At 50.4% G+C, this 13,825-nt stretch overlaps 1 protein-coding gene across 8 annotated transcripts; it reads left to right on the forward strand.

Moving 5' to 3' along the window:
* The first annotated feature begins 575 nt into the window (after positions 1–575).
* On the forward strand, positions 576–13,578 carry SERTAD4 (SERTA domain containing 4). 8 transcript variants are annotated; one of them, XM_083829434.1, is made up of 5 exons: positions 576–708; positions 1,186–2,652; positions 6,847–7,048; positions 7,362–7,477; positions 10,558–13,578. In XM_083829434.1, exons 3-5 carry the CDS (start codon positions 6,862–6,864, stop codon positions 11,296–11,298), a joined length of 1,044 nt encoding a protein of 347 aa, XP_083685560.1. In that variant the 5' UTR covers positions 576–708; positions 1,186–2,652; positions 6,847–6,861; the 3' UTR covers positions 11,299–13,578. The 8 variants fall into 8 exon arrangements, with proteins under 8 accessions (XP_083685560.1, XP_083685562.1, XP_083685564.1 ...); XM_083829436.1 differs by having other exon boundaries at positions 637–708; positions 1,189–2,652; XM_083829439.1 differs by lacking the exons at positions 576–708; positions 1,186–2,652 and adding exons at positions 6,152–6,490; positions 9,091–9,244.
* The last annotated feature ends 247 nt before the right edge of the window (positions 13,579–13,825 follow it).

The following is a 13,825-nucleotide window of genomic DNA, read 5'->3' on the forward strand; positions in this document are numbered from 1 at the left end:
CTCCAGACAGGGGTCCCTGTTTACTTCAGCTTGGTTTGGAGTGGTTAAATAGGATTTTGCAAAGGGAACGAAGAGGGGGACCAGATTCTCTAAGTTGAAAGCCTTATTTAAGAAGAACCGAGCTGCAAAGGAATTTGGTGCAAGATTTGCAGTTTTTGTTGCTCTTGTCTAACCGAATTTACATTTTCAAAACCAAAACAAACAAACCCCCAAAAGTAACATGAGCGAGCAGTAGCGCTTTCGGACGTCTGCATTACAAGTGATACAGAAAATACATTTGTGACTCAAAATTTTTAACAGCTGAGAAATAAATATGCAAAGCAGATTATTCTGTTTGCAGATGGTAATCCTGCCACACTGATTTTGCTCAGCTGTCTGATTTTCCAATGTCTGCATTCCTGGTTCCCAGGGTTCCCGGTTAAGAAATAAAATATGAGTCATGGGGCACGGTTACCTTCTGCACATCTGAACGGGTAGCTCGCTGTCTGGGAACAGATTATTACAGGCTGATCCCGCCCCGCTGAATCCAATGCAATGACAGGGGATTGGGGAAAATAAATAATTAAAAAAATCTGTTCCCCGCTCTGCCCCTCGTTTTTACAGCTGTAGGGTGGAAGTGCTTGCCAGCCCTTGTAAATCACCTTGCAGTGAATCGGCCGCTGGCCCCCCGGGTGCTGCAGGCGGGGAGGGCAGGCGCTGCATGGCAAGGTGAGGCACGGCCCCTTCCTCCCGCACGCTCTCGGGGATGACTCAGGCAGTTATTAAAAATTTCCAGCTTCCAGCTAAAAATGGCACCAGGAGCCGTGCCCCAGAGGGAAGGGGCAGGGGGGGGGGATGTGAAATGGTTTGTGCCGCTCCGGTCCCTGCTTCCTGACATGCATGCGCGCACACACGCACAGAGCCAGTGCGCGGCTCGTATGGGAGAAGTTTATTTTGCAATAAGATGGGTTAGCATTCTGCTTAAGGCTTTTGCGAAGACTGGATCCAATTTTCGGAGCCTGTTGCCAATATTTGTGAGTCATTTCCTTGGAATCCTACCTTTGGTGTTTATTTCCCTTAGAAGGAAACTTGTAAAAGAATAATAATAGCAGTCATTCTTCGTGGAAAGTAGCACAGGGCACAGTGGCAGACAGCTCGCTCTTTGTTCCCAAACACTTCTCTGTTTGCTTTGTTTACTTTCTTCAGCAGACAGAAAGTGAAGAAGGCGATATAATTAACCCCATAAAACATCTAATTTATGATGCCGGTGACATGCGTACGCTGCTGCACGGGAGCGAAAGCGAGCTGGGGAAGCGGTTTTCTTTGGTACCTCTTAAAGAACAAGAACTGCCTTGGGATTCGGGAAGTCTCCGTATGTAGCAGAAGGGCTTTGCTGCCTCAGACCAGCCCTAGTGGTGTAACCCCGTCTTCTCTCTGACTTCGGTCACTGCAACAACACCTGGCCCCTATTCAGTGCCGAGACCTGTTGCAGAGGGAAGCCCGCCGGAGGCGCACGGCCCCTCGCACCTTGCCACAGAAGCACTGCTTACCACCGGGACACTGACCTGGCTTGGCAAACTGAGCTGAATCCTGCGGGGAGCTCTGCTCGTCTGGCAGAGCCACGCAGCCACCAGCGGGGCGGAGGTGGAGAGCGTACGAGACGTTTTGGCGAAGAACACTGGAAAAAAATATTTACGCTTATTGGAATAAATACCGACGGAGCTTTATTGTTCTCCTGGAGCAGGCAGGACACGCACGCTTCAGGAGGTGGCTGCACTAAACTTAATGCCACCTTTTTCAGATCTGCCCGGGGCGGGGGGGGGGGGGACAATTTGCACATTTATTTGCATTTTCTATACTTGCACAAGTTCTGGTGCAAACTGTAACTGTTACAACCACCATTTAGGAGCTCATTGCATACAGGCCCTCAAGAGCACCGGGAGGTGACGTACCTCCAAAGAAAGACATAAAAAAGGAAACCTCTGCTATCAGCATAGAAACCTCCTATAGAAACCAGAAGCAGAAGAAAACACAACTGCTAGGAATTCAAAAGATTTTTTTTTTTTTTTAATCTGAAAGTGTGCTTGCTAAGAAAACCGGGGAACTCTGACAAACCGGGACAAAGAAATTCCAGAAGGTTTTTATGGGAAGAATTCAGTTGAAAATAATTAAAAGAAAAATATTTAGCATGTGGGAGTTGGGAAAGGCAGAGAAATATTTGCTTGAAATTCCATCCTGCGGAAGAGACACTGGAGCATCTGGATTTGTACCATTCAAATTAGGAAAGAAGTTAAGGAACTGAAGATACCTTTGAAACACTTTCATGGAAAGGATATATCTTGACACAATTTCAGACTATGAGTCAATTCCCTTTCAACTGAGCAGTAAGTCTGTTTCTTGAAGGAAAAAAGAAGAAAAAAAAGAAAGAAAGAAAGAAAGAAAAAAACAGTGGATTCCTTGAATTTCCCTGAAGTGAAGGCCAAGAAATACAGGGAAAAGCAGTGGGCTTGGCAGGCCTGTGGTTTATCTGTACCTCAGCAGGCTGAGGAGCGGAACTGACCCTGTTGGCACCCAGACCTGCTGCCCGACCAGCCCGGGGACTCCGGCCAGCCGTAACCATCTTGCTGCACCCTCACATCGCGCCTGCGGTGCTACATGTGCTCCTGAAGCCAGGTGAGGCTGAGGCAGCAGAAAGCCATCGCAGCCCGGAGCCGCACAGCCTCGCGGCCTCCTGCTGCCAGCTGCCCCTTGGAACTCCGACTTCAGTTTCTGATTAACTTCAGCACAACTGATGTGCCGAATGCTAATTCTAGGGGCTGTTCCTCTTTACCCAGTGCTTGCGGCCTCACCCTTCTCCTTGCCACCAGAGCCCTGGGTGCAGGGATCACCTTTGACTCTTCACTTTCGTTTACCGTGGCTTGATTTCCCCAGTGCACGGTGAGTCGGTGTCCCCAGTGTGCCCACTGCTTCCTCCATAACATTACCGCAGCTCCGTGCTCACCCACCCAGAAGATTTCACCCAGTTTCAATCAAGGCCCTCCTAATCTCCCATCTCTGTTTCTCACTTCCTCCTCCTCGAGCTCCAGGCCTATCGGCCAGCTCGATCTGCTCAGCCACGAGCTCCCACATCCTCTTCTCCATCCAGCGCTGCGGTCAGCCCCCAGCCACCCCCCACCTCTCCGGCAGCAGGGTTTTAATTTCACACTCCAGGTTGTCACAGCTCTGCCCAAGCTGTCACCATTCCACCGTTGTCCCTGCTGGTGTCCTCATGCATCCACTGCTTTCCTCTGGGAGCCTCTGTGCCCTTCTCCACAACGTGGCTGCCCACGGGGCACCCGCCCTCCGGCAGGGAAGTTGGGGCCCCCAAACTGCGTGGCAGAGAGCAGGGAGTTAGCAGTAAGGTTAGGCTGGAACAGTGCGTGCAGGGCATGGCTGGTTTTGTCACTTTTCGTGCTCCTGCACTGGTCTGGGTGCTGGATTGTGGCTTTCCCTCCTCCTCTCTGGGTGCCACTTGCTTGGTTAGGGCCTGGGTCTCATCCACGGGGGACTCCCATTGCTTCTGTGGTGTGAATTTCAGATAATGCCAGGAAGGGAACAGCTACCAAGCTGATGGCAATTATATTTTCTAAGCACGTCAGTCCAGATGTTAAGAGTGGCATCGTACAGCTAGGAGACATAAGTCTCTCCTTAAGCCACGTTGCTGTGCACTGAGAATGCTCCAGAATATGTGCTAACTCCGCAGCGCTTGGGTGCAAACCCAGGAGTTAGGAAAGGAATGGCCATCCTAAGTCTATTCCCCTGTCTTTCTTGATCTTGTAAGACCTGCAGCATTATGGTAACAAGCATTTTATATTTAAGTTTGTTTTTTTTTCCGAGGCATTCTGGAAGTGTATAAAAAGCCCTTTTCACTGACATAGCATCAGGCTTGTTATAATGTGAATGGCATCATTACAGTTCTCTCATTAACATCATAATGGCTCTGGAGGAATAGTGAGAGAAAACCCAGCAAATGGAGTAGAGCAGCAATGCGTAGTAGTCTTGCTGTGTAAAGCTGCGTACGGAAAAAGTTTGACGTTTTAACCTTCGGGCTGCTGCATGTGCCTCAGGGTGTCCTCGCACTGCGTGCATTTGGCTGGCAAAATGGAAAAATTGTGGTAGCCTAAGGATGGAGGGCTGGGTTCAATAAAAAGCCCTGCCTGGCTTCCATGCCACTGAAGCCCACACAAGGCTCCCAAATGGCTTTTTCAAAATTGAATCCAGCCCCGAGTGTCAACCTTTCGCTGTGATTTTGTATAGTAAATGTATTGTATGCTCAAACGTACATCTTTCATCCTTTATTTCCAGTGGTGTTAATGGAAATGCAACAATGCGTGTGCTGTTCTGCAAAGTCTCATTGAAATGAATGGGATTTTTGATGAAATCCCTCCATTGCATACGATAATGTATTATAAATGGGTTGGGCTTACGGCTGGGGGATGATGTGGTTCTGGCTCTGACACTGATTTGCTGTGTGACTTCTGGCAAAACGCTCAGGAGGGGATTTTGCTGCCCGTAACGGGGAGAAACGGCACGGCAGCTCCCACAGCAAAGCCAGAGGTCCTGTTTCTGGGCTGGGTGCAGCCACACTGCCTCAGAAACATCCCCTCGTGCTTCAGGCTCTCGGTTCTGCGGTGTCCAGCGTCACCTTGCAGGAGGCTGATTGCCGACGTGCTGCGTACCCGCAGCTCCCTTCCCACTCATTTGCAGCAGCTGGCAGTGAGCGCTTCTGAAAATCAAACAAGAGCAAATAGCATGCCCAGCGTCAGGAGCCTCTTAAAAAGGCTGGTTCTCTGCTTCCCTGCACTGAAACAATTCCTCTGCTACAAAATGGGGCTTATTTTGTAGCTGAGTGCCACCTCTGCAGCTTTGTAAAGCACGCCCAGACCCACAAGCTTGGTTTGGGGTTTTGGTTTTCCTTTTCTTTTTTCTTCCTCGGAAAGCTCTATTATTTATGCCTTGGTTTTATTCCATTTGGAAACACGGCGAATGTGCATGGACAGTAGCTGTTTATGGAAGTTAACTGGCCTGCCTCTATTAATTTTGCATGTTGTAAATAGCAGAAGCAGTTCATTTACTTTACAGGCTGTCCAGAGAAGTCAGTTTTTTCGAGATAAATCAGCAGCAGTGTGCAGAAGGCATCCCAACACTTCCTTCCTTCCTTCCTTCCTTCCTGTGTGTTTCTGCTTAAGCGCAGAAAGACTTACTTGTGATGAAATATGGTAACAAAATGCATGGTCGACAGCTCCGAGTCCAATTTTGTTCTCATAAAAGAATTCCACAAAGGGATGCTGAACTCATTAGGAGCAAAGAAATCCTGACTTTCCCAGCGCAGCGGTGAGTTTCTTCCAGCCCTTATTCTCCAAGGATGAGCACTGAGTGTTGACATCAGGCCAACATCAGAAGATTGATGTCTCCCTGGGAGCGATTCCTCGGCACAGATTAACGAGGAGAGTCCATGGGTGCTTTCTAACAGCAGCCCAACCTTTTCAGCCACAAAATGCATGACTTTTGAGCTGCTTCTCAGCTGTTTCTTTTGGCCCTGACCCACTTGTGGTTTTGAGCAGTCTTTCCGTGCGTCGGGACTCAGCTGGAAACAGAAGGTGCGGGGAATAAATGCAGGACCTCGGCTGTGCCACGGGTTACCTCCCTGGTGGCTCGTCATTCCCTGCCTCGTTCTTTCTTTGCCCAGGGAAAGCAAGAGGGCATTAACGTGAGAGAAAATGTCAGAGGGTCTCACATAGGGCAGGTTTCCTTGCTCGTAAGCATGTTTTAAGCTACAAAATAATACATCGATGAGGAGGAAGGGGCTTGGGCGTCTTCCAGTACATCTGCAGGGTGGCCTTTACTGGGGCAGAAGGCTGGGGGATTTCAGCCTGCTTCCCTTCCTCTCCCATTTTCTGCCTCGGTGGGGCGCAGGGGGGCAGCCCCGCGGGTGCGGGAGCCGAAAACCCGAGCCCAGCAGCAGCCCCGTGCCTCCCTCCCGGACTTGGGGAGCCAAGCGGCAGATGCGGATGGTTTATTTTCCTCCCTCTCCTGCTGCGGTTTGTTGTTTTATTTTCATTTTATTTTATTTTTTTTTTGCCTCTAGCCGGTACCGCAAGCCAGCGCTGGGATCCCACCTGCCCACCTGCGGGCCTTCCTCCGGGGGGGCTGCGCGAAGGGGAACCGCATCCCTCTTCCTCGGGGAGAGGAGGAGGAGGAGAAGGAGGAGGAGGAGGAGGAGGAGAGGGAGGGAGGGGCCGGCTCTGGGCGCATTGTTCCGCGCTCTCTGCCAAGAAGTGGGTGGCTGCGGGCTCGTCCCCTGCCCCTCGCTCAAACTTTGCTCCCTCCGGCGCCGGGGGGCGGCCGGCCCCGACCCCCCCCCTCCGCTCCTCCCGGTGCCGGGCTGCGGCTCCCGGCGGGGCAGAGCCGGGCAGAGCCAGCTGCGGAGGAGGAGGAGAATGGGCAGCGAGTGAGCCGAGCCGGGCAGCGAGTGAGCGGGGCGGGACGGGACGGGACGGGACGGGACGGGGATGGGGTCCGGGATGGGGCCGGGGCCGGGGCCGGGGCCGGGGGCGGCGGAGGGAGCGGGGCCCCCGCGCCCTTTGTGGCAGAGAGCTCGGCTCCGTCTCCGGCCGCGGGAAGGCAAAATAATCACAGTGTAATAATAGTACTAATAGTAATAATAATGATAATATTAATATGATGATGACGGCGATGGTAACATTGCAGACAGGCGCCCGGCAGGAGGGCGGCCGGCCAGCAGGAGGGGTGCCCGGAGTGTCGGGGGTCCGGAGGGGGTGCCGGGGGTCCTGGGGCCGGGGTCTCACGGCGCCGCTTCGCTCGCAGGATCCGGCCCCCGCCATGACCCTGGTGCTGCCCATGCAGCGGCTGGGCCGCCCCAGCGCCGCCGAGGGAGCCGCCGACCTCGCCGCCTACCGAGCCCTCTGGGAGCCGCCCGCCTGCGGCCGCACCGCCACCGCCACCGGCACCGGCACCGCAGCCCCCGGCACCGCTCCGGCACCGCCAGCCACCGGGACCCCCTCCTCAGGTAGGTCCCGTCCCGTCCCGTGCCCATCCCGTCCCGTCCCGTGGCCCCCCATCCCGTCCCGTCCCATCCCATGTGCCCCCCGTCCCATCCCGTGGCCCCTCATCCTGTCCTATCTCATCCTATGGCCCCTCACCCTGCCCCATCCTGTCCCGTGTGCCCCCCATCCCATCCCACGGCCCCCCATCCCGTCCTGTCCCCTCTCCCCACTCGCAGCCCCGGCAGCGGGCTCCCCTCATCGGGAAAAAAAGGATTTGGGTTGGAGGACCTCCGGCAAACCGCGTGTCGTTTGTCCTGTCTGATTTATTGCCCGCAGGATCGCATTACAGGGGAATTTCAGATCCTGTAGCGACATCCAAGATCACATACTTTAAAAGGAAATATGTGGAAGAAGAGGATTTCCATCCACCGCTCGGCAGCTGTGCGCATAAAGTATGTTTTCTCATAGCCGTTATTTTCACCCCGAGTTTCAGAGGCTTAGCACCAGTCGTTGACCCGTTTCCAGAAGGCTGAAATACTCTGCTGAAATTAGGGGAGCGATCCAGCTGTTTGCCCAGAAACAAATAGTTGTCGCTTGCTCACATTTATTGTTTTGTTGTCAGCAAACTGCCTAGGAAGCAAAGGCGTTTCTGCATTTATAACAACTCTAAGTGTGAATGCTCAGAATAACTTTTTTTTTTCCAGATTCTTTTGTTCTTAGATAGTTTATACCATGCGTACAGAAGCAGTTCTGTAGGGTTTGAACACCAGAAATGAAGAACGAAAGTAAATAAGAAGGGCCCACAATTCCCCATTCACTCCAAACTTTTTGCAGGGGAGAAAATACCAGCAGGTTCCCTGTGCCCCAGATGGGCTAGAGAGCCTCTGGAGACGCAGAATGACTCGAAAAGGGAGTACGAGCTCCTTCGGTATTTAATCCTGTTTATTAAAAAGCTAATAACTCTGAAAGAACAGATTAGTAAGTGAAAGAATTTTTCTTTTTTTTTAACGAAAGCCGTCAAGGGAGGGATTAGAGCAGCTGTTTCCCAGGCCGGTGAATACGTAAATTGAAATCTGACTTTTTTTCTGGGAGACATGGTGCTCTTATTCGCCAGGGGTGCAGCCCTGTGAGGAGCCCAACACCGGGACTGACGTGCTTGAGGATGTCCTGTGCCCTGGGACACCCCTGGGACACCCCCAGGACACCCCCCCTGCCTCGCAGCATCCCACCGGGTCCCAGCACTGCCCCGTCACTGGTGCAGGTGGAGAGGACAGGATGCGCCCCGCTCTGCTGGAAGCCCCGCTCGCAGAAGGTGGCAGTGCCGCCAGAGCCCCGGAGATGGACACTAGGTGCAGAGCACTGAGGCTCCTCCATGACCTTTCCCTACACCGTGGAGGCAACCTCCCGGGACGAGTGGAGGGTGTAGTGCCTCTCCCCTGCCATGGTGCCGGGTGGGGAGGTCAGCCCCGACTGCTGTCCTGGAGGAGAAGCCGGCCATAACGTTGAGCTGGACCTTAGAGCAGCCGAAGGAATTTTCAGCTACGAAGAGCCTCAGCTGGGAATAAGTGATTGACCGGCAGGTGGAAAACTGCCCCACCGTTAACTACAGAAGGTGCTCGGTCTGCACCCGGAGCAATGAAGAGAGCAACGAGGGTGGCAAAAAATGGCCTATGTTTAGCAAGCGTGTCTCCCACGTGTCACACCTTTCTCTGATTTCGGCCAGTTTTTTCCTTGGATAGATTGGTGGATTTTTTGCATTAGTGATTTTTTTCCTCACAAAGCAGAGGAGTCATTGCCTGTCCCTTTCTAATAGCACCTAAAAGCATTGTAGAGGTGTTGGCGAGAGAGGCCTGTCTCAGACTCCTGGGCTGTTGTAGACACCTATCACGCCAGAAACCCTGGGCCACCAGGCCCTGCTGTCCAGCACAGATATCCCCCCTACTTTGCAACCCAGAGATGTGGGGGAGGGAGGATTCCCCCCAGATTATTTTGAATTTTGTACGCTTTCTGTGCCTCCTCTGCCCAGCAAGGAGAGCATTACACTCTCCGGTGGTTTGTCCCGTAGGCCCCAATGCCCATCTCCAGGGCTGCTGGTGACCACTCGTGGTAGAAGGCCTCTGATGACTGGTTCCTGCTGGTGGCTCTCCAGGACCTATCTCCAGGATGATCCTCGCGTGCTCAAGGCTTTTAAGGGTTCCCTGTCAGTTACTACAGCACATGTAAAGGACGCAGGTTAACCTGTAGGGTTAATATAATTCAAAATGGGTCTTTTATTATAGAGAATTATTCTCTCTAACAAAGAAGAGCTTCGGCTGTGAACTTGCTTGGAAACATGGCCAATTTTTGTTTTTACGAGGCGCTGTGCTGCTTCTGAGCCCTGCAGCCAGGCCCAGGCTGTGGAAAGAGCTGGAGGGCTGAGGAGAGCTGAATGGATGTGAAAAGCAGCTGTGCTTTAAGCGCTTTCAGTCCTCATAGCTACGACTTCCACTCTGCAAAAATGCTGTAACCATGTGGGAAAGGGAAGAATGATCAAGCCACAGATGGGGGGGATTTAGAGCAGCCTCTCTTTGTGATGTGCTTCTCTCCTCCTACGCAAACCAAATTCTTACTAAAAATGAAAATTAGTTAATGCTGCTTACAGTAGCGTGCATTACCCCCTCTCTATTTTGATTCCCAGGGTAGCGATTACAGTGCAGATCCCAGGGCCTCCCGGGGGCAGTAACCTGCTCCCGCTGCCAGTGCCGAGAAAGGGAGTCCTGGAAGGACCGTGGCAGGGGGAACGAATCTGCAGGCTCCTGGCCAGGATTTCTGCAAATCCCCATCCCCTCTTCGTTTCCTGACCTTGTCCCTGCCTACCCGCATTCCCATCGGTCCCATGGAGCGCAGGGTGTAGTGTGCGGGCCAGCAGCTGCTCTCCAGATGCTGCAATGCTTTGAGATGGGTTTTTCCCTGCCTCCCTCCCTGCTTGCGTTTTTGTACACAAGAGCAGTGGTCGAGAGCATGGCATGTGGAGGCCTCCTGGTTGGAGGGCCTCTCCCGCTGGCGGTGGATTAGCTGCTCCGGCACTTGCTGCCGGCCACGTCTCACAAACCTCTGGCGGTCCGTGCTGCAGAGAGGCCACACGGAGGGACCTTCACCTGGCTTCAGGGCTCTGTAAAGCCCCACAGGGGATGGGATCGGGTCCGCTTACATCAAAGAGCCCCCCCATGACTGGAGCAAAACTGCACTACAAATTTATGATTAAGCCCCAGATGCAAGTAAAGAGCCAGATTGGGATTTCACTCTCCCACCCTGGGTTTGTGCCTCTGGGTGTATAACGGGGTTACACCTCAGCCCGGGGTGTTCTGTGGACAAGAAAAAGCAGGTCCCCAGTCATGCGGGTGTGCAAAATGGGAAGCCACTTCTAGGTGCTTGAGAAAGAGGATGAGAAAAGCAGTGACATGGAGTGAATACTATGCTTCATTTTCTTTCTCTTGCCTGGAGCAAAACTGGTTGACTTCAGTTCTGTATCTTCTGTCTTTTGCATTTTCAGACAATCTCAGTGTTTGAGGAGCGGGCCCATATTCTTTACATGTCTTTGGAAAAGCTGAAGTTCATTGACGACCCTGAAGTCTACCTGCGGAGATCCGTCCTCATCAACAACTTAATGAAGCGAATCCACGGAGAAATCATCATGCAGAACAACTGGTGCTTCTCTGCTTGCTCCTTTGGTGGCACCTCACCACAGGAGTGGTTCGTGCCTCAGGACTGTCCGTACAGAAAACGTCTCCGCATGGCCAAGGAGGAGTACGAGAAGATCCACACGTGCTGCTTCTATCAAGAGTGTGGCAGTCACTATTTAAACCTACCCTACTCGGTCAGTGCCAGTACAGAAAATACTTCCTCCTCTTCCTCCTCCTCTTCCCCCATTTCTTTGCCCAGCTGTTCCCAGCAGGTGGATTATGACATTGGCAGTGCCCCTTCTTACAGGAGCGACGACCAGATACCCGCTAACGAAATATTCGTCACCAATGGCAGGCCTCACGGTAATCAGGAAAAGGCAAAATTTGCTGACGAGAAAGGCAGTAACGAACCTGAGCGAGACAGTGCCCCCCTAAACTGTGAACCTGTAAGAGGCACCCATGCTCCCGAATGTAAAGGCAAATTTTATGACTATTTTGAGACTGGATGTAATGACAAGAGCAACGGAAGTGAATCTTGGAAAAAATGCTTAAGGAAAAAGGAATCTTTACCAAGTAATAAAATGTGCTGCAGCAAAGGAAGTAAAATATGAGGCATCTTTCTTGCTCCATTGAAGCATGCGCAGCATGTTCGTTTGTCTATCAGATTTTTATTTTGAATGGATTTTTTATAGTTTTCTACAAATGATACAATCATGCCACAAACATTACACGTAGTTTTAAATGACTGGAGAGCAGATTGCAGAGAGCGTCGCTATGATCTGCATCAGCGGGCTATTTATAAGTATGGAGACTATCATAAAGAACGCAGTTGCGTTACCGCTTAGCACTGTAGTCTGTGTGGCTATGGTGCAGCTTTTGTTACTGAAAATACCAATCAGCCAGATGGGGAAAACATATCGTTTTATACATCCCCGCCCCCAAGAAGTCTGCCATTAATTAAGAAGAACCTCCATTCTGTTTACTAAGGAATTAGAAGTCTGGTAAACAAATTGATGCTACCAGCAAGGGTGATGTGCTCCTTGTAACTCGGTGTTTGTTCTGACAAAGGACTGGCTATGTGGACTGGGAATAAACCATCCTTACATTTTGTATTGATACTTCTGAATTCCTGGATTCAGCGTCTCGTTCAACTGACAAAATGGGACATAGCATAAGGAAATAACCTGTTTATGGGATCTTAATCAGAAACACAACATGCAGCTCAAGTACTTGCACGTTTTCACCTCGGCTGTAGTAACTAATGAGGCTTGTTGTTATACAGGGCAGGTTTTTTTTTTGGTGCCTTACTTTTTGTCTTAATTTTTGCCAGCGTGAAAATTAAGTATAAATCAGTGATACAGCAGGGATTTAACCTAAGCAGAGGAAAAAAAAAAAAACCACAAAAAAAACAAACAACACAACAACACAGGGTGGATCAATATTATTAGAAACCTTTAACCTTTGAAGTACTGAGTTCAACTTCCTATTCAAACATCTCTGTTCTTCCTTTTTGATGCTCAATTGCTTTTTGATTTGCCATCCTTAGGAAGGGATTTAAGAAACAATAGAGAGATGTCTCTTGTAAACAAGCATTCGATGCTTGAGTGTTTCTATGGCAACTGTCTGTTGCTGGGGCTCTTTTATTTCCTTCTTCGTATAATGAAGTTCATGAACCAGTGGCATGTTTTATACTTTATTCTGTTTCGCATAATTCCTCTCTTTTAGATTGCAAAAGCATGCGGGAGTTTTTATATTACTTTTGCTGTTGATTTAAAAAAGACAACAACAGGAAACAAAAAGCACAATGTTAGTTAATCAATAATGTGGCGATAAACATGATTTTATCTGAATGAATGTAAGGGTTTTAATTTTAAAAAAGAACATTTTGGAGAAATGAGCTGAGATTTCAGTGGCTAAGGACAACGTTTAGTCATCCGTAGGTAGATTGATTCCAAAAGTGTGCTGTTTAAAATGCCCAGAAGGCATTTGTTGGGGTTGGACAGAGAGTATTGTGGGTCTTAGATCTACCAAATTAATTAGTTCCCACAGTCCCCATAACAACCTGCAGGATGTGCTCGGCAAAGTAGCCACATCCAAGCCACAGTGGACTCATAATAGCTGCCTGTTCCCACAGAATCACAGATCCAAGTGACACCTTCCCACCTCAGTTCATGTCCAGTGGGGACATTCACTTCCACGTAGGCACCCAGGGGTCCTGTCCCCAGGCTGTCCCTGGTGTGGTGCCGGAGCCAGTGGCACCAAAGCATTGGCAGGTCTGTGGGTTGTGGCCAAGCTGGGCGCCTCGCAGAGCACCAGGGCTTCACAGCTCAGCCTTGGTCCTAGTGGGCCATGGTTAGGTTGGGCAGCATGCACACCCCACGGTCAGGTTTGCAGCCCAGGCAGCTTTTATGAGTTAAGTGCAGTGGTCGCAGGAAAGTGGTCCCCCCTCCCAGCCAAGGTGACCCCAGGAGAACATCTAGGATGTAACTCAGTGATAACCTTTGCGCCGTCGTGTGAGTGGGAACTGGCAGGTGTGTAAGGGTTATCGCTGTGAAGAATGACAGATAAAGAAAGTGCAAATCCCACCTGATTTCTCCAAGACAGAAGCTTTTTTATTAATAATAATAATATTAAATATAGATCTCATTCATACAGTGTATGAGTAGGATCATCATTTAGACATTTGTCCACAAGGACCAATTAAAAAAAAAATGATTTTTCTTGTGTTATACCCAGATAGTCTAGTAATGTCTGCTCTTTTCCAATATTTGATAAACACTTGATGTTTTAAGCTTAAATATTAGATGCTTGTATACTAATGTGTTGTTGTAGTAAAGTGAGATTTCCTTGATATATATTTATTAAAATGACCAAAATTCATTTTAATTTTACATCTCCAATGGCTACTGGATCCTTTCCTCATGTTTCCCTCCCTCACCCAAGGAAATACCATTCAATCCAGCTGCTCTGGTGCTGAAGAGGTTACACAGCGGTCAACTCCTGCACCTCAGGTTGAGGCCAGGATGGAGCTCAGCCTCACCAGGGTTTCAGGGACCTTCAGGCCAGTCTAGTGGGTTTCCTTGTTCAGTTTTATTTTGATCTGTGGCATGTAGAGAGCGCAAACCAGATAGATAGGCC

The sequence above is a fragment of the Anser anser genome (assembly GCF_964211835.1).
Source record: "Anser anser genome assembly, chromosome: 3".
NCBI lineage: Eukaryota > Metazoa > Chordata > Aves > Anseriformes > Anatidae > Anser > Anser anser.

Excerpts from the sequence above, each read along its gene's own strand:
- SERTAD4 (XM_083829432.1), top strand. The coding sequence starts at position 5,811 with ATGAGGAGGAAGGGGCTTGGGCGTCTTCCAGTACATCTGCAGGGTGGC. Across the intron at positions 7,049-7,361 it reads CACCGGGACCCCCTCCTCAG|GATCGCATTACAGGGGAATT; the intron begins GTAGGTCCCGTC and ends TATTGCCCGCAG. Across the intron at positions 7,478-10,557 it reads TCGGCAGCTGTGCGCATAAA|ACAATCTCAGTGTTTGAGGA; the intron begins GTATGTTTTCTC and ends TTGCATTTTCAG.